The 27918-nt window shown below is 32.5% G+C and overlaps 7 protein-coding genes across 8 annotated transcripts in view; 3 read left to right on the forward strand and 4 right to left on the reverse strand.

The window, feature by feature from the left end:
- LOC105148024 (uncharacterized) overlaps positions 1-2053 on the reverse strand; it is a 40370-nt gene extending 38317 nt beyond the window's left edge. Inside the window, exon 1 of the mRNA XM_011059470.2 lies at positions 978-2053. Coding sequence (XP_011057772.1) covers positions 978-1146 — 169 coding nt within the window. The 5' untranslated portion in view covers positions 1147-2053. The remainder of the gene's footprint in view (positions 1-977) is intronic.
- A 2345-nt stretch (positions 2054-4398) lies between these two features.
- CCT4 (chaperonin containing TCP1 subunit 4) lies at positions 4399-8335 on the forward strand. The gene is made up of 10 exons (XM_011059471.2): positions 4399-4769; positions 5605-5657; positions 5768-5857; positions 5931-6182; positions 6321-6416; positions 6493-6654; positions 6732-7076; positions 7194-7445; positions 7805-8089; positions 8167-8335. Exons 1-9 carry the CDS (start codon positions 4646-4648, stop codon positions 8048-8050), a joined length of 1620 nt encoding a protein of 539 aa, XP_011057773.1. The 5' UTR covers positions 4399-4645; the 3' UTR covers positions 8051-8089; positions 8167-8335.
- A 172-nt stretch (positions 8336-8507) lies between these two features.
- On the reverse strand, positions 8508-14526 carry Pgant7 (N-acetylgalactosaminyltransferase 7). 2 transcript variants are annotated; one of them, XM_011059473.2, is made up of 11 exons: positions 13332-14526; positions 12956-13129; positions 12496-12698; positions 12249-12415; positions 11958-12165; positions 11628-11804; positions 11291-11534; positions 10976-11197; positions 10789-10887; positions 10537-10662; positions 8508-10453 (listed from the first exon to the last, which is right to left on the reverse strand). In XM_011059473.2, exons 2-11 carry the CDS (start codon positions 13109-13111, stop codon positions 10313-10315), a joined length of 1743 nt encoding a protein of 580 aa, XP_011057775.1. In that variant the 5' UTR covers positions 13112-13129; positions 13332-14526; the 3' UTR covers positions 8508-10312. The 2 variants fall into 2 exon arrangements, with proteins under 2 accessions (XP_011057775.1, XP_011057774.1); XM_011059472.2 differs by having other exon boundaries at positions 13286-14526.
- A 378-nt stretch (positions 14527-14904) lies between these two features.
- On the forward strand, positions 14905-17214 carry LOC105148027 (baculoviral IAP repeat-containing protein 8). Its single transcript, XM_011059474.2, has 3 exons — positions 14905-15201; positions 15288-15949; positions 16356-17214. Exons 1-3 carry the CDS (start codon positions 15162-15164, stop codon positions 16704-16706), a joined length of 1053 nt encoding a protein of 350 aa, XP_011057776.1. The 5' UTR covers positions 14905-15161; the 3' UTR covers positions 16707-17214.
- A 151-nt stretch (positions 17215-17365) lies between these two features.
- colt (carnitine/acylcarnitine carrier protein colt, mitochondrial) lies at positions 17366-24586 on the forward strand. Its single transcript, XM_011059476.2, has 5 exons — positions 17366-18893; positions 19041-19155; positions 19666-19980; positions 23198-23371; positions 23498-24586. The coding sequence occupies exons 1-5, from the start codon at positions 18798-18800 to the stop codon at positions 23683-23685; spliced, it is 888 nt and encodes a 295-aa protein (XP_011057778.1). The 5' UTR covers positions 17366-18797; the 3' UTR covers positions 23686-24586.
- Positions 20172-23036, reverse strand: LOC105148028 (uncharacterized). Its single transcript, XM_011059475.2, has 6 exons — positions 22900-23036; positions 22312-22449; positions 22108-22239; positions 21209-22029; positions 20586-21135; positions 20172-20419 (listed from the first exon to the last, which is right to left on the reverse strand). The coding sequence occupies exons 1-6, from the start codon at positions 22936-22938 to the stop codon at positions 20246-20248; spliced, it is 1854 nt and encodes a 617-aa protein (XP_011057777.1). The 5' UTR covers positions 22939-23036; the 3' UTR covers positions 20172-20245.
- LOC105148030 (WASH complex subunit 1) lies at positions 24251-27659 on the reverse strand. Its single transcript, XM_011059477.2, has 4 exons — positions 27206-27659; positions 26501-26630; positions 25823-26381; positions 24251-25702 (listed from the first exon to the last, which is right to left on the reverse strand). Exons 1-4 carry the CDS (start codon positions 27225-27227, stop codon positions 24932-24934), a joined length of 1482 nt encoding a protein of 493 aa, XP_011057779.1. The 5' UTR covers positions 27228-27659; the 3' UTR covers positions 24251-24931.
- Between the last annotated feature and the right edge of the window lie 259 nt (positions 27660-27918).

Raw genomic sequence — 27918 nt, forward strand, 5'->3', positions numbered from 1 at the left:
TTAATGCTCATGTGAAATAAATAACATTCTTTCATTAAAAACGCTACGAATTAATTCCAACACCTAATATAATTAAATATATAATTATTTTATGTTACATATTTTATACTTATTTTATGTTCTATTGTATGTTATACTTTACTTGCTACACAGAAAGAATAGTTTTGTCGAAGTACGTAAAAAGTTAGCTAGATACAGATCTGAAAATAATTTTGTTTGAATCATTAAACTAATTATGTAGCACGTTCAAACTAGCTACAATGTGAAAACTTTTTACAGCATTATCAACGTTCTACATAATTATTTTGACGGTTCAAATAAAATTGTTTTTAAATTTTTATCAAACTAAATTTTTAGATATTTTAGCAAAACTTTCCCCGTATATATAAATTATTTTATATTAGGTGTTGGAATTAATTCGTAGCGTTTTTTAATGAAAGAATGTTATTTATTTCACATGAGCATTAAAAAATACATTAATGAAAGTACTTCCCATCACTTGTAAAACGCTACGAATTAATTCCAACACCTAATAATTTATTTTGGTAGAAATCTCATACATTTTTTAAACAGTTCATGGACAGTTATATTAATTCTATCTAGTAGACTATGAAAAGAATAAAACTTAAGATCCTAGAGAGTCTAGATGTAACACTTTACTTGCATGCTAACAAAAACAAAATAAATGAAATAAATTCATCGTTTAACAAAATAATTATTATAAAATAATTTATAAAAATGCAGTCCCTCCTTTAGCCTTCAAAAACTATAAAAACAATGTTCAAAGTATCTTCAGTGATGTCTATTTCTATCACTGTAAATTGACTTTAATCTCGGTTTAATTTACTCATTATTCCTTTCTAATTCTTAGAACTAGAAAAAGATACACAATTGATTAAACAATTGATTAAAGATCAAAGTCAATCTACATTTGTACGGATATAAATCGGATCAACAGGTTGAAAGATCAAACTCACTCTTACGCCGGCGCCACTGCCTGTAGAGAAACGCGGCGACGGCGAGCAAAAGGATCGTCGTCAGAAAGGTCCCGATCACGGCTCCGGCTACGCTGCCCGCCCCGAAGCAGGTATCCTGCGCTGCCGTTGCTGATGCTGTTGGTGCTGCTGATGCTGCTGCGTCCTCCATGGCTCGCTCGCACTCAGAACCGTCTCTCGCGCATATTCTCGCGCGCCTTCAACCGGTCGCGGCGTTCTTACCGCGAATTACTCTCTGCGACTAGCTCTCCTTCTCTCTCTCTCTCTCTCTCTCTCTCTCTCTCTCTCTTCTGTCTCCCTTTCCTTCTTCTTTTCCTTCTTCGCCGTCAATTCGGTTGCATAGTTTCGCGCGCGCGAACCAATCCACCCGGACAAAACGCGAGCAGCGAAATTAACTTATCCGATTCACTGTCTTTTCTCGTTTTCGTTTTTTTTTTCCTTTTTGTCTTCCATCAATTGTCCGTCGAATATCAAAATTCAAAGCCGCTTCGCAGGTAGAATTAAAACGATGGATAATTGTCAATTATGACTTTTCTATCCGCGAATCCGCGTCGATTTGAAACGAATGCTTCGTTCGAATGCGCGATGCTTCTCCGCTGCGACGTGAAGTGCGTCGCGGGCAGTAATATGCACCGAATCGCAGCCTCTCGCGTTACCACCGGCAACGAAGAGGATCGATTCGCGATATTCGATCGCCGGTTCGCGATCCGGAGATCGCGGATCGTGCGGACAGGATCGATCGTTAGATTCGGCTGGCGACGCACCGATGAGAAGAAACGAGAGAAACGAACGGATCGGATTTCTCCGCGTCTCTCAGCCGTCGATCCAAGAAACGCCGACGCGGCAGCGGCGAAACATCCTTTCCGTATACGCTCCACGAATTTCACGACGTTTACTTGCGCGCGCGTACGAATCTCACGTCGCGAAAGGATCTACCCACTTTACGATCCCTTCGCTGTAATGCCGCGCGACGCACTGACGGAGCGGTGCCGCGGAGCGAGTAAAACAGGTAGGCGAGCAACAGGTGCTTCTGACTCTCAGAGGGGACTGGAGAAGGGAGGGAGATTGTTGACGCTTCTCGCTTTCAGGGCCGACTCTACGCGACCGTTCGAATAGGGGCTTATTGGGGAGACTTCGAGTGAGATAAATGTTCTCCTGTTAGAAAGTCAATAAACATGAAATGCAATTGTATTATGCAATTGTTTATTTTAGAAATTTTTATAATTTCATGGAATATTACACACATTAACAATGGCCTGGTTTCCATCGAAGGTTTAATTCGGATCAGAATGTAAGAACCAATCAACCACAGTCGAATATTCCCCTGTTACAGTCGAACGATAGGGGAATACTCGATTGTAATTGGTTGGTTCTTATATTCTGATCCGGATTAAATCCTCGGTGAAAACTAGGCCAGTGTTGAGTGTCGTGATTTTGTTTGTAGACGAAAAGCCCCTATTATGAGATACCGAGTTCATTTTTGATAAATGCTAGACGTCTATAGGCAGAATTTAATAGGTCATTTTGAAGAGAATTTAACAAGCTTTAAGATAATGTTATATAAAATTTAATTCAAATTCCATTTTTTTTGAAAATCAAAGAAATGTAAAAAGTGAGCAAATCGCAAAGTCAAAAAATTGTGCTCCTAATATGAGATGTCCCGAGAAATCGATAATAAAATGCAAAGTATATCAGTATTGCAATTAAAAAACTTTGTTTAATATTTTTAAAATACGAACAAACACAGTCAGCGTGCGCGAAAAGTGAGCATGCAATAGATTGTACCCAAAACTCGTCTTTAGGTAGTTCAAAGCACCCAGCAAACGAGGAATCAAGCATCCAGAAAACGAGAATGGATTAAAATGGATTGAAATTTTTTTCTAACTGAATGCGTATTTTATATATATAAATAGCGAATACTTTTTTTGGATTTAATTGGATTCAATTGAATTTAATTAGATTCAATTGGATGCAATTGGATCGAAAAATTGCATTTTCTATTCAAAATTTTAAATTGAACAGTATTCACAATGCATAGAAAAAGCTAATGTTATTTTTAGATTGAAAGGCATAGAAATATGTTCCATGCAATTTCTATAAATGAATAAAAATGCATTCAGGATTGAAAAGCATTCATTTTAACATTCGTGAATCAATATTTCTGAAAATCAGAATCCATTCCAATTCATTTCAATCCATTCTCGTTTGTTGGGCATCGCAGAAATAGCCACTTGACGTTCATTCCGGTTGTCTTTTTTTATTATTGTACAATAATATTTATACTTTAGTAACGATTTTCACTATAATATAGGGACATAGGTTATTTCATATTAGAAATACTTTGGGTATCTTATATTACAATTTCCACTCCTTTTATATTATGATAATCAAATCTAACTTCTGTAGTTAAACAATTCAACATATCCCGTATTTTTCTATTAATACGATCTTACTCTATCGCTACATGAAGAATTTATTGCCAAATATTTATTTATTAAACAAGGTTTAAAGGCTCATCTCATTGAAGACATCCAAATTCTAAAATCTTGTTTTACAATGACTACAAGTCATGATCTAATAATGAATTTTCTGAATAGTTTTCAATCCAAGAGCAATAAATTCAATCAATAAAAAGATAGCGTTTATTAATTTAATAAAAATCGCTATCTCATATTAGGCGCCTATCTCATAATAGGGGGCTTTTCTTTATATCTCTACACTAGCATTGCATAAAATAATTTATTGCCAAAAAAAACATTCTAAAATTTAAGTGATAATAGTGAATTATTTTAAAATTCTTTAGCTTGATTTTACTAACCAAAAATAATTTGTTACCAAAATACTCCAGAATGCTAAGAATGTTGAGGATCATTCGAAATTGCCGCGAGTTTCAATAAATATTTTAGGTTTTCTCCACCACTTGTAATACAGCGCTGTTATCGGTATCCAATCTCCTTGCTCTTCTTTCGGGTAATTGTTCATTCGTCGTTTTTTTTTAGGCCCTGCACACAACTGAGGATCGAAATATTAGGAACATGAATAAATTTATACTAAATATAGAGAAATAAAATTAGAAATAGAAATTAAATTAAAATAACGCATAGACATGAACATGATATGGATGTAAATATAAAATAATGTAAATTAAACAGATTAAAGTTAAACTATGTTGGTAGAAACTATATATTTTATTTTAAGTGTACAAAAGTGTAACGTAGTGCAAATGGAAAAACAGATCTTACGAGGCGAGAGGTCTATTCGCGTTGTTTGATTTTTGAAATCTAGAAAAATTTTTGAACTTAAAATGAGATAGAGATATATTTGGGCGTTGAAAAAAGAGAAAATGAAGATGATGAGTGCAAAAAGTGTAAACAACGCGAACAGATCTACGGTTTGCTGCTGCGCACGCGCGTAAAGCCCGGCTCGCAAGTCTCTTGTCTCGTGTTTCATTGATACAAGTGTTTCATTTCATTGCGACGTGTTTCATCTTCGCCGAATATCGCGACATTTTTATATCGACGCTTTGCCGTTGAATGTAAAATAATCGCGGTTCGTAGAGCGTCGCATTAATTGGCTTCTACGCTGTTCGAAAGAGATTCGAAGCGTTTCTTCTTCCTAACCTACTCAAGAATCGTCATTGACGACGAAACATGACTAAGAACGTGATGAGAAAAACGATGGAGAATGGCGACAATCGCGGATCTCATGGACAAGCCTATAAGGACAAAAGCAAACCCGCGGATATTCGCAGCAGCAACATTAACGCTGCCAAAGGTAAGATTATTAATTCGCGATCTGCGACCGGTCGTTTCTCGAATTATGTCGGGACGTGTCCTTGCAATTCGTTCGGTTATGGAGGAACGCGATGCTAAGGAAAATATTACCTTATATAGCAATGGGCGCGTTCTTGAGCCGGCAAAGCATGCTTGTCGAGCAAATGCATTGAACGCTGTTAAAAAATTGAAGAACTTGCCGCAACAGTGGACTAATCCACATTTTGTAAAAATGGAGTAAACTCTGAAGTTCAAGTGATGGGATATCAATATCAATATCACATGGTTAGATATATTGTGGGATTAACCTACAAGTAGCCGAATATGTGATATTGATATTCTTTCCATCACTTTAACTTTGTGGAGTTTTTAATAATAGATTATAAATCAGAAGTAAGTTGTGAGTAAGTGTCACAAGGCAATAATAATCAGTAAGTAACTGCATCGAGATGGCCAAATTCCATTTCTTATGATCCATTTCTTAAACTTAATTATATTATGACTGATCAATCACATGTATTGTTATTTGTCTTGGAAACTACTATCCTTATAATTGGCTAAAATATTGTGACAATGATCTAATATGATTTATTTTGAATGTAAAATCCTAGATTTATGATACTAGATTTATAATTTTGATTTATTACTAGTATGATATAAGGACTAATAGGTTATTGTAGAAAATTTATTAGAGTTTATTTACTCTATTTTTTTTTAATGTAGTAAATCCTTCAATTGTCACAGATTTTTGATATTTGTTATTATTTGTAAGATAAATTACAACACTAATTTAGTTTCTATGATTTAATTGTTTATATTATATATTTTTTTTGTAGCTGTTAGCGATGCAATTCGTACAAGTCTTGGACCTAGGGGGATGGATAAGATGGTAAATTTCATTACTCTTCACATTCATTACTCTTTCTATTTGACAAAGTTATGTATAACACTATTATGTACATAATATTAATTTATTTTGTATATATTTGAATATTACAGATACAAGCTGGTAATGGAGAAGTTACTATCACAAATGATGGTGCCACTATCCTGAAAGAGATGAATGTGATTCATCCTGCTGCAAAAATGGTGAGAAATAAATTTGCCTCCGTCTTTAAATTTCATGAAATTTTATATTACAGTTTATATATCTTATGTTTAGCTCGTCGAGTTATCAAAAGCTCAGGATATAGAGGCTGGTGATGGTACCACAAGTGTCGTCGTGATAGGTGGATCACTGTTAGAAGCAGCGGAACGTTTGTTGCAGAAAGGCATTCATCCTACTTCGATCAGCGACGCTTTTCAGAAAGCAGCATCTAAAGCAGTATCAATTTTGACACAGATGTCCATACCTGTTGATTTAACAGATAAAGAATCTCTTGTAAAGGTTGCAGCAACATCTCTTAATTCCAAGGTATATTTAATAATACATTTTATAAAAATGTTAATAATATATATTGTATTTTGATCGTCAGGTTTTGTGGTCAATCTAAAATTATATATTATATGTATATCATAATTAATTTTAATATTTATTATTAATATATTTTAGGTTGTGCATCAACAATCTAGTCTTCTTGCACCACTTGCAGTGGATGCCGTGTTAAAGGTTACTGAAGAAGGAAAAGAAATGTCAGTTGACTTAAATGTGAGAGCAAATTATTGTTATATTATTTAGCAGATAATGTATTGACATGAATTTGCTTATGTATGTCTCTTTATAGGATATTAAAGTGATAAAGAAATTAGGAGGAACTGTCGAAGACACTGAATTAGTAGATGGATTAATATTTACTCAGAAATCTTGTAATGTTAATGGTCCGAAACGCATTGAGAAAGCTAAAATTGGATTAATTCAATTTTGCATTTCACCACCGAAAACTGATGTAAGTATAGTGATATACGCGTATTTGTTTCTACTAATCTTTATATAAATGAATAATCAATTTCTTGTATTTTCTAGATGGATCATAACGTTATTGTATCGGACTACGCAGCGATGGATCGTGTTTTAAAGGAGGAACGTGCCTACATATTGAATATTGTAAAACAGATAAAAAAAACTGGTTGCAATGTACTTCTCGTACAAAAATCAGTCCTGCGCGATGCTGTTAGCGATCTTGCGATACATTTCTTGGACAAAATTAAGGTCATGGTGATAAAGGACGTGGAGCGCGAGGACATTCCTTTTGTGTGTAAAACGCTAGGTTGCAGGCCAATTGCATCGCTGGATCATTTTGTGCCTGAAAATCTTGTCAATGCGGAGCTCTGCGAAGAAGTTCAAACTGGAAATTCGAAATTTGTTAAGGTGCGTTTCCTTTGCTTAGAAAACATAAATTATTACAATATATAATATCATCTTTCATTTGTAGTTGAACGTAATTTATAACAAACAGGTTTTATATAATTGACATATTTTTTACAGATTACAGGAATCCAAAATCATGGAAAAACAGTTACAGTCCTTGTACGTGGTAGCAACAAATTAGTATTAGAGGAAGCTGGGAGATCATTACACGATGCCTTGTGTGTCATCCGGTGTTTAGTGAAGCAACGAGCGCTGATTGCTGGTGGTGGAGCACCAGAAATTGAATTGGCATTAAAATTGGGAGAATATGCAGTGACCTTAGGCGGAATTAATGCATACTGCATCAAGGCCTTTGCAAATGCGCTTGAGGTTAGTGTTTCAAAAGCATTCTATAATTGTATGTAGATTTTGTTTTAAGAACATCCTTATTCGTATTACTTAAATTTCTATTCTTTAAAAAAAGAGTTACCGCAATCGATTTATCTAGTTATCTTACTATTGTTCTTTTATTTTTATCACAATAATATCTTTTCATTCAAAATTCTTTATAATATTATGTGCTCTCTATGTGCTCAAGTAACAAAAGTAGCCTTCTTTCGCTTGATAAGCAATTATTCTATCATTAAAATATTTAGCACCCAAAAAACTTTTACTCTAATCAAATTGATGTGTAATAGCCAGAGACAATTAATACAATGCTTAATAATCTTGTAATTTATAAATCACAGGTAATTCCGTCGACGTTAGCCGAAAACGCGGGTTTAAACCCGATAGCTACAGTAACTGAACTTCGCAATCGACACGCGAAGGGCGAAGTAACTGCAGGAATTAACGTTCGGAAAGGTGCCATCACTAATATATTGGAGGAGAATGTGATTCAACCACTGCTGGTTTCTACTAGTTCAATAACTCTTGCTTCTGAAACTGTACGCAGTATTCTGAAGATTGATGATATTGTCAATACGACTCAATAAAATCATGAGACGTAATTTAAAATTGTTTCCGTATTTGTAGTAAGTATAATTAACAATACGTAGTATACTTTACATTTCCGTTATCTTTGTAATACGATTTTTCATTTTTATTACAGATTTGTGCACACATTCATCACATTTGTTTCATTGATTACGAAAGTCTATATATTAACGATTAATTTGTATATGCTTTTCGCAAAAGTTTTACATAATGTAATATTTTTTAAGCACGTCAATACTGAATAATAAAATAATGTTGAAACATTTATTTGTGAAACTATATAATTTGTATTTATTTTTTTACAATGCAAACATAAGAGCATTATAAAATTGTTAACATCTATTTTAATAAAAAAAATCTTTAATTTTTCTGATCTATTAAAAGGAAGAGGTGATTAATTTTTGGGAGATCTTATAAACATTAATATATATCTAAAAAAGACATATAATACATATATATTGATCTTTTTAACAATTTAATCGAAATACAATCTCATACACAGAGTTTTGGCTAAGTACAACTAAAAATTAAGTACATTTTGCATATAATAAAAAATATATATTTATATTATAATATATTGTATCTTATAAATCAATTGCATAATTACGTTTATATTATTGCTTTTAAATTCTAAAAGATCGTAATGGTCATTAATATAATTAATCATAATTGTTATTAAGTACATTTATATGATAGCTGCATTAGAAATCTCAAAAGTGTGCATATTGAAATCGTAATCCCCGATGAAAGAAATCATTCCATTCCATTACAGATAAATATGCACAATATCGTTGTATTAATCGTTTTTTAACAGCAATAGTTCTTTATTCAATAAAAATAAAAGTATAGTAAAATCTGATAAAAATAAACACAAATTCTTATTAATTAAAAATATACGCGAAACATATATCTGAAACAAACATTAACAAGTATAAAATTTTATTGAAATTAAGAAAGTAAGACCCTTGGAATAATAATTAAATAAAGAAAGCCTATATGAGCAGTTATTAGTATATAAATTATTGTATTTAATTACAATAATTGATATTTACATAAATATGTAGCTATTATATTCTCATATTGACGTTTCAATCTCAAATAAAATTTTATGTAAAATTAATTTTATAAAACGATAACAAAAAATATAAATTTCTTCAATTTTTGTCAAAAGAAATAAAAAAATCTAACATAAACTGTTCATTTTACAAAATAAAAGAACATTTTTTTAAATATTAATTCTTAATCGTTTCATTATATGGTAATATTTGTATAATATTTATAAGTTCTATATTATACTAATTATTAAACGTGTAAAATGTTTTACAGTAGCAATGAAGAATTTGATTCACTGGTATATAAAAATAAAAATATCTTATAAATATGTAATAAGTATTTCAATTTTCTGGAATGTACATATCTCTTTTATATATAAATTTTTACACACATTCTCGCATAAGCTCACGCGCAAACATATTGTATAATATCAATATAAATTACAATTTTCATTTAGAAATAAGTGTCAATTTTTATATTATTTTATGTCAACCTTTAGCTATCGAACGGCTAGAAGAAGTAACATTATCAATTTAGCTAGAATTTTTTCAAAAATTAAAAAGCATATTTTTAATATAAAATTTTTATAAATTAATTCATATTAGAAATATTCGACGAAATCTTGGCAGTAGTAATGAAAACATTGTATATCAAAATATTTTTCATGTGTAAATCTTTCATATATATACTTATAAATGCTATTAAATATTAATTTCTCATTATAGTTTATCAGTCAGCGTAAAGAGGAAGCAATATGCTTTAACTGGGATAATTTTGTTTAAAAAATTATATATCTAAATGCTTTTCTATTAAATTTTAAATTTTAAATTAAGCTAAATTTTTAAATTTTAATTAATATCTAAATTTAGATGACACGTGTATATTTCTAAATGTAGGAGACACTTGAAATAGTTCATTAAAATTGAAATGCACTTTTTACACTTCATAAAGCGCTTACCTCTTAACTTTCACCTTAATATATCTTAAAATTCAAAATTATTGTTCTTAGATTCTTAGATATTTATTCGATGTTTATGTTCAATATTCGTAGTTATTTATTTATATCGCTTTCTAATATATAGTGAATTATTAGTCACAAATAATGTTAAACTATCTTGAATTATATATTACTAAATAAATTTTGTTCTTCCGTATAATTTTAAATAATTTACAAATTTTGATAAATAGAAAAGTTTCCCTTTTTCACATTACCATCGTGGATGAACTTGATGAAAACTCCATTGCTGATAAGCATTGTTTATATCACATGGCATCAAAGATAACTGCTGAGTTTGAGGATGAAGTGCAATACATTTTTTATATACTCTATGTAATAATGTTTTTGTTTTCTGCAAATATGAATTAACATAAATTAATATTCATATAAGATTTATTTATAAAAATTTTTCTTATCAAAAAATAATAAACTTACTTCATCGTACTGCCATGGACCATCTACAGTCCCCAGGCGACAAAATGCGTATTTTATACGTTGGCCATCTGCATCAATGCATCTTTCACCAACACCCAATTGGCCCTTGGCATTCAGCCTGATAAGCTAATAAGAAATGTATATTAAAGATTAATATATATTTTAATAAGAAATATTAGAAATACAGAGATAATAAAGCATAGAATAAAGAAATTAATAAGTTATATTAAGAATAAAATATTTGTAAATTACTTGATTATTTCCAAACCCATGACAGTGGGAAGTAGCCATGAGACTTGGAGGTGAGTGACCCATAGTATCCAAACATGATCCAGATGCCGTATTACGTAACTAAAAAAGTATTGTCATTATTGATATGAAAATTATGTAGAAAATTTGTTGAGGAAACTTAAATATATGCGCTTTTGGTCAAACATACTTCTCCCCAGTGAATATTTGGTGGCAATTCTGGAAATTTATCTAGCACATCATATGCTACATTATCGACGAACCATTGGAAGCTCTTACATTTCTTGCGTTTTTTAAAAGCTAATTGTTCGGATATATCACCGTGATCGAGCAATCGAGCCAAAGGTTCTCTGGTATAAAAGAACTCCTTGTGTTTCTCATCGAACCACGTTTCTATAACTCTTTTATAATTCTATAAAAATAATTCACTTTATAACTGTTTCTTTCGTCTTCGGTGAAGATATACATATATATAGATGTATCTATAGATGATATGATAACTCACAATAGTTATCAATGGTCCTTTCTTTTTCTGAGCAAGTTTACCGAATGTGTAAGGCATAAATCCTCGGTAAACATGCCCAACATGTGAGCATGGAACCCACAAAATACTTCCACCACATTGCCATATCTTAAAGGATAATTCGAAATTTTCTCCTCCCCAGACAAGTAATCCTTCATCATATCCACCCAATGATAAAAAGTATTGTCGACTTATGGCAAATAAACCACCAGCGTGCGTAGGTGATCTGTAAGCCGTATATGAATGAAATAATACAGAAGAGAAATATCAATATAACAAACTAAATAAGATTATATATATGTAGAAACAGAAATTGTACCTGTACGGCATACTGTCATGTGCACGTGTTTTGGCTTCCCGCCTGGGCAATTCGTTCTCTTTATACAACATTCCCCATTCAAATATTCCTCTGTACAAATGTCCTTCTTGATACACAGGACGATACTCAAAAGTTTTGTGATCAATACCGTCTATCACAGGAACAGTCATTACGTTTCTAGAAAAAAAGAAATGTATAATTTAGAAGAAAAATATTGCAAAATTATAGGTATTATTTTATTATCGTACTTCTCCTATTTGAGTATATTTCAATTTTTTCTAGTTACAAAAACATCCATATTCTTCCATTTCTCAATGTAAATTATTTTACCTATTTTCAGCAATTGGCGCTAAAAGCGGAGGCAGCCAATTCACATTAACTTCGCAATGAGCATCTAAAAACACTATTACTTCGCCTCTGGCCTCACGTGCTCCTCGAGATCGCGTTCGTATTAAACCTTGTCTCTCGTGATTTCTAAGTAATCTAACTTTTCCTCCCCATTGTTCAATATAGGAATCTAAATCACTTTTTAAATTCTCTGGAAAGAATTGTATCATTTATCATGTAAACTATCAAATGTTTCCAAGTATAAATACTATAGCATTTCATAAAGGAATATACCTTTATCAGAAAAATCATCAACAAGAAGAATTTCTTCAAGTAACTTTGATGGAGTACGATCTATAACGCTCTGAATAGTTCGCAGTAAAACAGACCAACCTTCGTTGTGAAAAACTATAATAACACTGGTACGTGGTAGCTCTTCTGGATAGTTCCAATGTTTACATCTATATTACATAAAGAAAAATGTAGAAATTAAAAGTTAGATCAAAAACTAATACTATGAGCTGTACAAGATGGAACTTACTGTGCAAGTCTGGTGTCTGGTATCGATCTTGACAATGAGATTTCATCAGAGCACACCATATTCATACCATAATCGGATTCTGATTGCTGGACATCATTCAACTGATCATCTTTTAAAATATGTGGCTTACCACCTTCTCCAGGACCGGATCTAACTGGTACATCTCGTAGTTCATAATTTCCTAAACCTTCTACGAGCACTGCCTACATAATGTTAAAAAGAGATATAGAAGCTGTTCAATAAGAGACACAGGTAATATAGTGAATCATTATCTTGTTTGCCAATATTAAATGAAGATAAAATGATTCATCATGTCATTTGTGTCTTTTGATAAAAAGCATAACTAAAAAAACCTTAACATATATAAGGATAGAAATCCAAAATATTGTCAATAAAAAATTGTTTAGCATAAATATTTATAAAATAAATTAATTTATGTTAATTAAAATAAATACTTTACCTGTTTCTTTTCATGACTTTGTGACCAATATTCTTTTATATTGTTCATATGATCGTCTGAGGAGAAATTAAGAAGAATGTATAAAACTAGCAATGTCAGAGAACTGCCAATCAATACATGGAACAAGCGGTTTCTTCTAAACTGCACAATCCTCATCTTCTCCAAATTATATATCTAAAAATTTAAACATGTTATTTAATACTGTTTTTTTTTTAATTTTTGGAGCTCTAACACGATATTTTTAAAAATTCTGTCAACGCTACGTATTATTTCAAAACTAAATCAAACTAATAATTTAGCCGCTGTATAATGTGTTAACGCGGGACTAACCTGTCCTATTTTTAGCTAATAATTCTGACAAATAGATGAAATATACCTTTCGTCAGAAAAAAGAAACTGAGACAATTCAGAGCCAGCTCAATGGCATGCATTCAACGTGTCAAACATCAATAATTATTACACGTTTGCAACCTACATATTCAATTGTATCAAAACTGCAATATATACATTTGCATAAAAGAAGTCAACGTGTCGCCAGCTGTCGCGTACTAAAAATGTGAAGATAGAGACGCTACATTTGCAGAGCGCAGATCTTTCGCATATTCATCGCCATGTTTGCGCGATTTCTCGCGCAAATCCTGAAGTCTGTTTTCCGTAACTGAACTAGTGTACACTTTTGGAACTTAAAGTGAGATAGATATACGTTTTGATATTTGTTTAAAGCAAGAAAGAAAGACCTAGAACAATTTAGTGCAGGAACCGAAAACAGACCAATAGTAGAAGACATTTTGGCTCAAATATGGCGACGATCAGTGGCTCCGCATAATCAAAAGAATACAAAACAGGGAACAACAGGGAACTGTAGGGTAGGTTTCATAGCTCATTCTTATATTCAAGACCTTTTTAAGTACGGTCTTAAGATGTTTTCTAGATTCATAGTCGAAAAATAAGATGGTACTTGAATCTCAAGTTAAAACTTATCGAAGACGATCTTATTTCAAAACGTCTTGAACCGTCTTATTTTTCGACTATGAATCTAGAGGGCATCTTAAGGCTAATTCTACAATATGCTCTTTGTTGCTTGCTTTTGCCTATTGCTTCTTCCTTCTTTACAACCGTTTTATCGACAATTGTATTTCTTGCTGTGTTTCTTGTTTTTCCCGAAGTTCGTAACTTTGATCTCAGACGACATAAAAGCCGGATACAAAGCCAGGAACAAAAATCGGATAAGAAGCAAAAAAACAAGATGTAAAAAATAGCAAAAAGCAAGAAACAGGAAACAAAAGGCACATTGTAGAACAATCATAATACCGTACTTAAGACGGTCTTGAATATTAGTCTAAAGCCCAATATGAATATTAGTCTAAAGATAAAGAAAGAATTGACCAATCGCATTGGTCATGTGATCAAATTGTTCAAATGCGATGTTAATTCTTTTTCTGTCCGAGATCTCGGACCGATTTCTAGCATCGTGGACTTTAAGAACGGATTATGAATACCGTTTATTGTTATATTGGAACTGATCAATTGCATTTTGCTGTTCACAGAAGTGACCAATCACGGTTGACACTTAATCGACCGATTAATAGATTAATCAGAGTTGGTGACACCAGCTCTTAAGACACTAATGCGGCGCTCTGATTGGTTCGTGACTTCTTAAGATCGCACTCAAGACTGTCTTGAATATAAGAACGGATTATGAATACCAACCTGTTTCGTGTCGTGAAATTGGTACTGAATCTTTCCTTGTTCCAAGAAATAGAACCGTTATACCACATAACAAGAAATAATAACATTTTTTCACATTGTGTTTGCGACCAATTATTTTTTAATTTTGATGAGTTGTTACATAATAATTATAAAGTATTTGCGTTGTCTAATTTATGCCAGTTCCATTTTCGGCCGCTAGGCGCGCTGGAGAGAATCTTTGCGTCATCAACATTTATTTTTTCTTTACAAGTTCTGATAGTCTATAGCAGTTAGGCTCATGAGATCATCGAGTAGGTGAGACATGTTTCCTCTCGTCTCGAGTTGCATCGTCTCTATTATATTTTTTAAGCGTTGCCGGCTTTGACAGTGCCTAGCATTACACTATTCGCAGTCCTACATTAGATACCGACCGTATCGTGGTGTGTCGCGGGAGCCATTAACGAGGAAGAAGAAAAAGTTCATAGCAGTTCGTAGAGACAACAAATATATCCCATAAATGACTAAATACATTGAACACTACAGGTTTCCACTAAATAGTATGTTACAAAATTTAATTAAATCTCATGATATACTTATGAAAGAATAAGATGAAATTGATAATGAATTTCATCGGTTTCTTTAGATTATAAATTTGAGGCTGCCCGTCTAAAAAGTTTCCATTTCTGGCCGCATTCGTGGAAAAAGTCAGAAGAATTCGCAGCGGCTGGATTTTTTTATACTGGTGAAAGCGACATAGTGAAATGTTTCGAATGTGGTGAAGAATTATGGAAATGGAAAGTGGAAGACGATCCGATGGTTGATCATCAGCGGTGGTTTGGAAAATGTAGGTTTATTCGTAAAATTCCATGCGGCAATGTACCGATCAGTACAGATCCTAGCGCAATTTCAACATCGGTGCCGTATGGCGTGGATGAATGTGGAATTTATGTTCGGACAAGCATGCCTAAATCCAGTTCAAACCATGGAGATCATTTTAGATTGAAAGAGCTTGCATCAAAACCAAAACATCCAGAATATGTCAATTATGCTGCCAGATTAGCGTCGTATGATAAATGGCCCAAAGCTATGTCACAAACTAAAGAAGAACTGGCAACTGCTGGTTTCTATTATTCGGGAAGTGGCGATGAAACATTATGCTACTACTGTGGTGGAGGATTAATGGATTGGGATCCATATGATGATCCTTGGGTAGAACATGCTAAATGGTTCAGTCAATGTCGTTATTTGCTTGTAATTAAAGGATTAAAGTTTGTAAACAACATTAAGAAACCATATACTGAAATGGTAAGCTTTTAATGAAATTGAAATGTCATATTGTATTATCACCAAAAATGATTAGTCAATACTTTATGGGATTTAAATGGTAGTGTGATTATTTATTTATATGCTGAAATATGTGTTTATATTGTGTGTTATATAAGAATAAACAGGTATTTAATAAAGTAAGACTTTAATAGTTGGCTTGTAGATTATTACGTACACACATACACATACACATACACACACACACACACATTATATATATTTATATATGTACATTTACTTGCTTTTGCAAAGAACGAGCATTATTCTGTTTTTTTTTTCAAATAAAATATTAGAATTATACAATTTATATATTTGTAATAGTTTAATCTCTTCAAAAAATTATGAAATAATTGTGCTGAAGACAATATTTTAAATTATTTTTTAGGAAACTGGTGCATCTTCAGTTAATGAATTGGATCAGAGAATGGAAAAAGATGATAGTAAGAGTATTGCTAGCGGAAGTATTCAAAATTCGCTTAGTTCTGAAGAAACTAATATTGCAGAAACAAGTACTATATCAGGCGAAGCCAACCCTGAGAAACAATCTGTTCAAATACAGGTTGATAAACCACGCAACAAGGATGCAACATTATGCAAAATTTGCTTTAATAGAGAATTACGTATCGCATTTATACCATGCGGACATTTATTGACGTGTGCAGAATGTGCTAGTAATATGAAAATATGCGGTATATGTCGTAAGGACATTGAAATTGCTGTACAAGTGTATTTGTAGGAATGTCTTATCTTTGTAACATTCCATGTGAATTGTGCAGCAGAATTTTTTATCTATCGTTATGAAAACTGGCACTTTAAAGCAAAACTAAATCACACGATTCATGTAGCATGTAGATCAACAGATGTTATTGTATCTGTATGTTACATGAATCGTGTGATTTAGTTTTGCTCCGCCATAGAAAGCTCTTGTTAGCTCCTTCTTCCTTCCTCGGTCCTATTGTCCGTGACTCAGCGTTGTGACTTCTCTTATATGCCTGTGATGCACATTTTGATTGTACACAGTCATAAGAGACTTACAATTTAATATCGATTCCGAACGACAATTTTGTTTTGAGAAGTGTACATGGGAAGAAACTCTCCATATATACTCTATATATACTCTCCAGTGGCAACTTGTAGTATTAAGTGAATCGCACCCTAACATTTGTGAAAATAATTGTTTTCCAAGTAATCCGAAATAACTTTTTAAACAATATTACAAATAAATAATACCTTATAATACTTCATATTTTTTTTTCTTTCATGGTGTTTTATCTCTCATGAGATATAGCAATATTAAAACAAAAAATAGAGTAAAAAACGGGCAATTAAGAGCCTTCATACGCGATAATTGATAAACGATTATCATATACACATATTTTGATTGTATCTATTACAAGATTGTATTTATTAAGAGCTTTAATATGCGGTAATTGATGCGATTATCACATATACATAGATTTCGATTGTATCTATTACATAACTATGTATATGATAAGGTTCTTAATTGCTCGTTTTTTATTCTACTTTTTATTTGTTTTAATATTTCAAGAGCCCAATTTGAATTATTAATTTATTTTTGATATATTATAGCAATATACGTGAAAAAAGTCACGCATATATGAGGGTGCGTTCCATTTCGCACATAATGCCTGATCATTTTTTAAAGCGATTCTTTATCCTTCTTAAATCCTTCCTAAAATCCTTTAATATTTATGCTCATTTCCACCAATGTAAATTAACTTCAGCTTACTTCATTATTTCAGATTAATTTTAATCTCGATTCAACTTACTCTTTGTCTTTTTCTAATCTTTAGAACTAAAAAAAGACGAAGAGTAAATTGAACTGAGATTAAGTTAAACTACATTGGTGGAAATCGGCATTAGTGAACACAAAGATAAAATGATGCCATCATGTGCACGAAACGCATCCCAATACATCCTTGTATATTCCAGTTGCAATGTCACTTTGACTTTAAGCGAGACTTAAAACTCTATCTGTCTTGTTTTAAAGCAAAAAGACTTTGAAGCCTCGCTTAAAATCAAAATAACGTTGGCATTCGGGCCTAAAAGAGTAATAAACTAGTATTACGGTACTAATTTCATAATTTATTAGTTTCGTAGACATGTACATATGTTTAAAACTTAATAATACTTGATTTTTATTTAAAACTTATTTTAATGATATCCGATTTGATTATCAAATCATAGAGATGATAATTGCAGAGGAAAAAATTGTAATCTTTCGACAATATATAAGATATTATATTATTAAAAGTATGCATATTTATTTATACAACTTTTTTTTATATAATAAAAAAATCACGAAATTAATAACGTATCATCGAAATATTTATGTTAATTATCATAAATTTTTATTAATTGTCGGTAACGTCATCGTTCTTTAATTATCCTCGAATTCCATTGATAGTCATAAAAAACTTGTCTAGAGCTGAGAGTCATTGATAGTATCTCGTCGGTACTCATGGTTACACTCATTTATTGTGAAATCCATTCACATATACACTAATCTATATGTTTATCTTCGTTTCGAGTAGATAGTGTTATAAAATGCAATTCAAAAAAACAAATCGGGTGTTCATAATAATTTGTCCCTAATTTGCACACGCTATTATTAAAATGTCATTTCAATATAAATACAATTATATATTAAATTATGTAAAAGATTGTGAAAAACGTCATGACCGATTAATGGAATTTATGATCTCGAGCCTACGTCAAAGCTGCTGTACTTTGACCCCTAATTGATCAACGAGTTTTAAGACTGTTATTTCGTCGATACTTTTATTGACTTTCATATACAACAATCATGTCGGATACCGTTAGTCCTATTAAATATTTCTTGAGCGGTGGATTTGGCGGAGTATGCACTGTGATAGCTGGCCATCCTCTGGATACCATAAAGGTGAGGTTATATTTTAATTGACAGCTTATTAAAAATTCAATGTAAAATTGACAAATTGCTTCTCTTTTTCTTATCTATCATTCTGTCTAAATATTGCAGTTTGCTTTCTACAAGAATGTTTTGTAAGACATTGCTCTATGTATTTAGGTACGGCTCCAGACGATGCCAGTTCCAGGACCTAACGAATTGCCTCTCTACACTGGTACATGGGACTGTGCTAAGAAAACAATCACCAAAGAAGGAATACGTGGTTTATATAAGGGTATTTATATTGTATTGAACATCACATGAATATTACGTCAAGCTTTTTCCAATTCAATATCGAGATTATAAAAAAAAAATATAAATATAAATATTTGTATAAAGTCTTTGCTAAAGTTATTGCTATAAACATATATATACATCGACATTTTGATAATTATGTCAACTGTATAAACTAAACTAGAATTTAATATTTTGGAATTTCTAAAACATTATGTAACATGATGTATAAATAGTATTCAAGTGACACAACCAGGTCTATAGTTATCATAAGTAAAGATATAGTTAGTACATTCATGAATTATTTATATCTCAGGGACTTATATATTTTTGAAAGGAAATTATTAGGTGTTGGAATTAATTCGTAGCGTTTTTTAATGAAAGAATGTTATTTATTTCACATGAGCATTAAAAAATACATTAATGAAAGTACTTCCCATCACTTGTAAAACGCTACGAATTAATTCCAACACCTAATATTAATTAGAATTGGATTTTATTATTTGTTCAGGCATGGGTGCACCATTATCTGGCGTTGCTCCTATATTTGCGATAAGTTTCTTTGGCTACAGTGTCGGAAAGAAGCTGCAACAGAACGTCCCAGATGAGAAACTCACTCCATTACAATTATTTTATGCTGGTGCATTTAGCGGTATATTCACGACTATTATAATGGCACCTGGTGAACGTATTAAATGTCTGTTGCAAATACAGCATGCAGACGCAAAGCCAAAATATAATGGACCATTGGATTGCGCTAAACAATTGTATCGAGAAGGAGGCATCAGAAGTATCTATAAAGGCACCTGTGCTACATTGTTAAGAGGTATCATACTTTGTTATATACAATTCTCAAAAATTATGTATATTATTTATAAAATTATGTTTAAAGATGTTACACTGCATATATCAAGTAGAAGTTTGCCAGAAGAATTAAAATGGAAATTTTTACATTTATTATGTGTCTTAAAATGAAGGATTAAGTATATTTTTAGAAAAGGAAATAGATTCTAAAAATTTTGAATGTATTTTTCTTTTATTAATTCTCTGTGTATATCGACAAATACATACAATTTGAAAAGAGAGATTAGCTAACTGATATTGTTATCCTCTTCAGAATTTCTCGTCTTTAAAAATTTTCGAAGGTACCTTTTCCTCGGGCTTCTGCATTGTAAACCACCTTTGCGCAATGCATAGAAAACACCCCAATTCTGTAATCGTTTCGGCGTTGAACAACGTGGAGCTGTTTCCTTATTTCTATTTACCTAAAAATGGTGTTGCATAAAGTTATTGCTAATAATTTTTATATTATTAATATATTAATATTTATTAACATATTTCCTGATATATTAATTCTTCTCTATTTACAATTAAGTCATAAATAGCTTTAAACAGTAAAGATCAAATATGATATTAATAATTATAAATTACCAGATTAGGATTCCAGCTAACCATGATGCACGCACAATCCCAAGGATTATCGTCCAATCTTATATTTTGGACACGCGTTTGTTTATTTGGCAATCTCAAATTTCTAAAGAAATCTAAAGGTAGTGAAGTTAATTTGTTCTTTGTAAGTATAATATCTCTCAATTCCTTCTGCTGTTGAGCAGTGAATAAACCAGGCGGTATAGATTCCAGATCGTTATTTGATAAGTCAATTTTCCTAACTTTTTCCAAACCATAGAAGGCATCCATAGAAATTTGTTGAATATGGCAATGACTTAAATCGAGATCCAACAAATTACTAAGGTCGACAAACGCATCAAAATCGATGCTCGAGATGTTTCCTCGCATCTTAAGATATGTCAACGATGGTAATCCTTGCATGATAAAACGTTCTAATATAGGTATCTCTAGATTGTACAAGTGTAATATCTCAGCTCGACGTAAACCCAATAACGAATTCTTCTGCAGTTTCAGTTTAGATGCCATACCTCCGAGATACAATTTTATTGTCGTATTCATGATCTCAAAAGTACTGAAATGAACATATGATAATTTTCTCAGATTTAATCATGGAAACGCAAATCACGTATAGTATTATTTATTACCTTGGAAAAATGGAATCCAGAGGGTTGTCCGTAAAGTCAGCGCTCACGAGTGCAGGGAAAGGTGGAAACGATAACTCTGACAGGAACGTTAAATTATTTTGTCTTAAATCCAGATGTTCTAATAGAAGCAATCCTGCCAGATCCACGCTTTTCAATGTCAGTAATTCGTTGCTTGCCAGTGAGAGTGATCTTAAATTTGGTGTGCCGTAAAAGCAAAATTCAGGAATGAATTTCAGACCGTTTTTTTCTAGCGAGAGATAAAGAAGACTATTGAGGCCGTCGAATATGTGCCAAGATATATCTTTCAGGTTACAATCGTAAATTCTTAGATGCGTTAAAACACCGAGCGCAGCAAACAGTTCAACATTTTCTCTGTAGCCTTCCAATTCTTGTTTATAAATGTCATATGGCAGTATTTCTTTATCTTCGTTATTCTGTTGACTCAGAAAAATAAGTCTGTGACCTTTGTATTGGCTGCTATTACTTACAGACACCTGGTTTTCGTCGACTGTCCTCTCCGTTTCCTGCGAGTTCATCGGTTTGATCACCAGATTTGCCTTGTCCTTGTTTGGTAAATTTAAGTTCGACAATTTAACTCGTTCCAAATTTAGATATAGTAAAGTAGATCCTAGAGGATACATTGTGTCAGATGCGAGAATAATGCCGCCTTTTTCTGTACGATTACTCGTCTCTTTCATGGAGAAATCGCTATAATCTATTCCTTGAATATCTAGCGATATCAATTCGGTGAATCGTTGGAATGTAGTAGCTTGCAGAAGAATATCGACATCTCCGCTACCCGATTCGAGTAATGTCAAAACCTGATAAAACGCCAAGATAAATTGATGTGAGGGATATATAAACTTATGAAATTATATGTGCTTTTAATTATATGTCACCTGTATATCTGAAGGAAGTTTAGTCAAAAGTTCTTCAGGGTTATCAACAATCACGCATGTTGCGATTTTCATCAGTTCATGAGCCATTGAATTGTCGTTTATATTAAGATCAGCACCATCGGAAAGTATATCCTGTTTGATTGAGAATGTATTAAAATTATGGAAACGAATACTATAGAAGCGTTGATTGTCATTTACTCATACCTGATTATTATCTCTGTTTATGCCAGCCCATTGATGCAGAGACAGGTCGGAATACTTTTGGATCTCACAGGTACATCCCTGCGGGCATTTAATCTCCCACACATCACCGATATCGATAACTTGTCCTATACACTGATCCTGAATACAACGCAATTCGAATCAATGATTTTATATTGTGATAGAAACTTATAGATTTCTTGTGGTTTTTAATCTATAGCGTTGAATTTAGTTTGAGTATAGAATAATTATTTTATGTATTTTAGTATATTAAGATTGATTCATAATTGGTTCATAATTGGTTCTTATTTTTAGATTGTCTTAAATATCTTAAGATGCATTAATGTGGTTTTCTGGTTCATGACATTATAAGTACTTAAGACAGTCTTAAATATAAGAATTGACTATGAATCCGATCTGTGATTGCCTAATATTTTAAAATTGTATTTAAGACGGTCTTAAATATAAGGACTGATTATGAATACCAGCCTGAATGTGTCGACACGCGTCACGTATACAAAATAATTACATAGAAAACGAAGTCGAATTTATTAACGGAGCGTACGACAAGGTGTTAAAATTTGTATGTACCAATGATAAGATGATGAAAAGCAAGATAACAAATGTCATGTTGTTTCACTTTATGATGATTTTGAATCGAAGCACGATACTCGGGACCAGCGGCAGCACACTGGCCCGAAGGAAACTGGATTTTGTTAACTGTTATCTATATGCTTTGATGTGCTTCCTATCAAACAGGATGCCTTCTATCTGCCAACCCACATGTTATCTACTCGCTATTATTAATTCTACATAATGTTTATATGCCATCTTTGGTTCGCACAAGGATATTTAAGCTAATTTACTATGCCTCCATGCTTTTTTTCAGATATTCCAGCCAGCGGAATGTATTTTTTAACATACGAATATCTAAAGGAACGATTTACTCCAGAGAGTGGGAAACTTAGCTTACTGGCCACTATAACGGCTGGCGGTTTTGCAGGCATTGCGAACTGGTTGGTGGGAATGCCACCTGATATCCTGAAAAGTCGCTTACAGACTGGTACGTATATAAGAGTATTCTAAGAGTCTCTTTTTTTATCTTTCAAAATTCTGATTAAAATGTATTAAAGTAATTAACAGATATAAATATGCAATGTAATATTTCTTATCGTACATTATTACACAGCACCAGAAGGTACGTACAAACAAGGAATACGCGAAGTATTTGTTAAATTGATGAAAAACGAGGGACCAATAGCACTTTACAAGGGTGTCGTACCCGTTATGTTACGAGCTTTCCCTGCAAATGCGGCCTGTTTTATGGGCTTCGAAATTTGCATGAAATTCTTGAACTGGATTGTTCCAAATTTATAATTTAAATTGAATAATGTAATTAGAATTTTTGAAAAATATTCTAGAGATTTGTTGTTCCCTTTATACTATAATTCGTATTCGATAGATGCAAAGTGATTAATTTTACCGTGACAGAAATAAATTACAATAAAATAAAAATTTAGATAAGGCTAATGAGAGTCATACGCTGATATAAAAGCGAAGAGATAGGAGAAGCAGATAATATTCAAGTGTTGATGGTTATCTTCATTTATTTCATTTCGAACCATCAACACCTGTGTTTAAATTATATATATCTATTCTTGCCTCTACAGCTTTATATGTATGTATATATCGAGAATATGTCTCAAAATGATGATATATGTATTAGGACAATTTTGACTTTAATTTGCCAATTATGCACATGAGAAACAAATGAAAGTATAACATCAGGGTATAATATATATTTGTGTACTCGTTTTGTAAAGCGTTTCAAATATATATTCAATGTTGCGAACATATCATATATCGTAATATTAATAATTCTTAAGTATGTATTGAAAGACTGCTCAACAGCCTCAATGTGTTTAAATTTTAATATTACAAATTTATTGTGTATTATACAATTTGAATATAAAACTTTATTAACGTAACAGTATATATACATAACAGTATATTAGTTACATTCGTATATTGTACACTTTATCGTATATTAAGAAATGTACAATCAGGATTTTAATGGACTAATTTTACTTTTGTAATATACTTTATGTACAAGACTTTTCTGAGGAAGATCGTACACAAAAAATATATATATATATATGTATATATATATATATATGACAAATGAAATAAATATACAAAAATAAATGTAAGTAAATAATTATAGATAATTATTGGGGAAATGTATTAACGTACAAAATAAAATTTTCTATTCTGTTAATTTTTTTTTTCATAACAATTTTTCTCATCCCTTCAAAAATTTTGTAATTTATTCGCTCGTAAACAGTCGCGTAATATTTGATCGAACTATTGTATTATCAAAATTATATATCCACAAAAAAATATGATTAGCAGAGTTACGGGATGAGAAAGTAAAAATCAAATAATTTTTAGATCTGAATAAAAAAAATAATATAACCAGATCTGTCTATCCTCCTCTATTTCATTGAATTTATCCAATAAAAAATTCCCCTGAGTCTTTTCATGCGCGGATGTTGTCATTTATCATGATCATTTACCATAATGCAATAGCACGCTGTTCTATCAATTATCACAATAGTAGTGATCACTCTTCCCAATCGTCCGTATCAGGTTGAGAGTCGTATTCGCTGGTGGCGGAATTTCTATCTGACGCAGATGCTTCAGTCGGTTTCGGAGGAGGCGGTATTAAGCTCGACATTCTCTCCAAAGCGCCTACCGTAGAGCCAGCGATACCTTTGCGTCTTAACGCTAGTTTTGCATGTAGATCTGCCATCAGATCACCTCCTACCGAAGCTGAAGACCATCGATCACGCTTCTTTTCGTCCGGTACAGTAGGCCTTAATTTCGCTCTGCCTATTCCACCAGCGTCTCGTATTGCCGCCATCAAATTAGAACGATCATCCGTTGTAGTTGCCATAGGTGGACGATTCGGTGTTTTGTTCTTTTTCTCCGAACCATCATTTGACGTAGGCACGGTCGGTTCTGCAATCGGTGGCGGTGGCGGCGGTGGTGGTGGCGGCGGAGGTACCATAACTTGAAAACTGATTTTTTCGTTGCTCACAGCACTATCTGCATTTATGGTGACCGTAGGAGGTGGTGGAGGAGGCGGCTCAGGTGATGATGCAGTTGTCAAAGCTCCAGTTAAAACAGGCAAGTGTGGAGCACTATCTTCAGTCTTCGACTGAGAGTCTCTCTCGTCACTGATTGGCGTCGGTAGATCTAAACGAACAGTGGGCGTCGTGACCGCAGATGATGGTGCGATAGGACTTTGGGAATTAAGATCGAGCACAAATTTCTCATCATCCACAATGCCTGGTAAATCTGGGAGTGTTAGCGGTACATTTATTTGAGGAACCTAAAAATACACAAGAATCTTCTGTAAGAATAAATCGTAAATTCAAATAATAAATATAAATGTTTTCAAATTGACAAATTATATTATTAAATGAGTTAATGTATTATATGAAAATCTGACCTCTCCAAGAGTCGGGGTATACAAATAGCTGGAAGACGCATCCATTTCTGACGAAAGCCACGGTTGTACAATTGAATCTGGAGCATCCTCAATTTGCTGCTTGTTGACAGACTGATGTGATGATCGCATGGACGTTTTTTCGTACGGGCTATCCATACTATCGAACAGTAGAAGGGCACTAACTGAAGATAATTGTGGTGGGAATGGTTCTACGTCATTCTCAAGGTTATCTTTTTTGCCAGCCTTTGATCGTACGTGATAAAATTGGAGCTTTTCTTGGAGACTGACATTCGCGGCATATTGACCGTCCTCGGTCTTGCAATTAGAAGATAAATATGCTTCGGGGATATCCTTTATAGGCACGGAACATTTGTAAATGCTTGGTATAGCAGTGGTATGCTCGCGCTGTGGTGGTATAGTCATTTGATACTCCTTGTAAGCGTGATTAGCCGGATATTTAGCAGCAGAATACATTTTTACCGCTTTCAAATTTAAATTAGTTTGTAAATAGTGCAATCTATCCTCCAACTTCCTAGCTCTCTCTTTAATATTGGTCAATCTAAAGACAAATTTATTCTTTAGTAAATGTTATCGTTGGATCAATCAAATGTATAATTAAACAAGGCAATTGAATACAACAGTTATATTAAAAATCAAAAGATATTTTTTTTATTTTACCTTTGTGTGTTCTCCGAAAGCCTCCTGTCAATGCAATCAAATATATATGAGACAGCATCACCCAGATTGTCTAGAGCTTCTGCTATTTGAACTATAGTCTCTTCGTGTCTCAAATTACTTGGAATAATACCTGAAATTGGCAAATAACCAAATATATCAAATGCAATATAATAAAATATATAATAAAACAAATACTATATATACGTATAAAATATATGTTGTTTTATACATATTTTATATGTATGTATTAATGTGTTGCAAGATAAACAATCGAATTTAATAATTAAATATAAATGTAAAATTCAACAATAATTATAAACATTTACATATTATTTTTAACGAAAATATTTCCAATTCAAAAAAATCATTTAGATATGTATGCTTTAATTATTTTATTTTTTTCTTCGTCCTTGATATAAAATTATACACCATTCTGAATCCTTTTATCTCCTCCTTTCTCAACTAACTTCAGATATAGCCTGGATTGCTTGCCCATATTTTTTAAAATAATCCTTTTATTACTTTCTAAATTCTGAAGCGTGGAATCTCACTCTAAAGAATGAAAATTGAGCCAGTTTCGAAAAAGAGTGACATTCATTCCCAAAGTTTTAGAGAATAGGTTATGTTGTATCATGTAAATAAAATGAACGTGCGGATTTGTACGTCGCGAGCGGAAAGTACCACAAAAGCCGGGATTTCACGTACCAATCTCGATTCGTTCTGGCATCTTGGTCCCGGCGGGAGATAATAATCGCAAAGATAATAATGTCTCACAAGACAATAATGCACATCACATATCATGGAACGTCGACTGCGATTTGCGAGGTGCCGACGTGTCCTGAATTATGACACGCGAATATGCAGATTACGTTAATTCCTTGGTTATCTCAGCTGTACGCTGCATGACAGTGAATGACATCCGCCTCAGATCATATTTCTTAAATTCAACGACGAACTGTCATTGTGAGCATGGTGGAAAATTTGATTGGCTAGCTGATTGCTCTGAAATCTGAATTGTCGTTTGTCTCACCCATGCCATGCGCCATGATGTAAACAGAATGTTTCATTGCATGTGTGTGTGTGTGTGTGTGTGTGTGTGAGATGATGGTGGAGTTAAATAATCAAAATTTAGTCTCAAATACAGCTCGACTGCGCAATACTAGAATAGGTGGTAGGTTCGTTTCCAAGATTAATGACTCGTGAGTAAAAGAAAAATACTTGCTGTATACAAGAAACATAAAGAAAACTCTTGTGAAAAAAATTTTATATATATATCTCATATTTTTTAAGAATTTTTTAATTTTAAATTTATGAAGATTTCTAATAGAATATTCTTTAAACTCTCTCAAGTTTTATAATAAGTTTTCTTCGGAAATTATGGAATGAGAAAATAGAAGACTTTAGAATTTATTTTATAT

This window comes from Acromyrmex echinatior, chromosome 2 (assembly GCF_024713525.1).
Source record: "Acromyrmex echinatior isolate Ae372 chromosome 2, ASM2471352v2, whole genome shotgun sequence".
NCBI classification, from domain to species: domain Eukaryota; kingdom Metazoa; phylum Arthropoda; class Insecta; order Hymenoptera; family Formicidae; genus Acromyrmex; species Acromyrmex echinatior.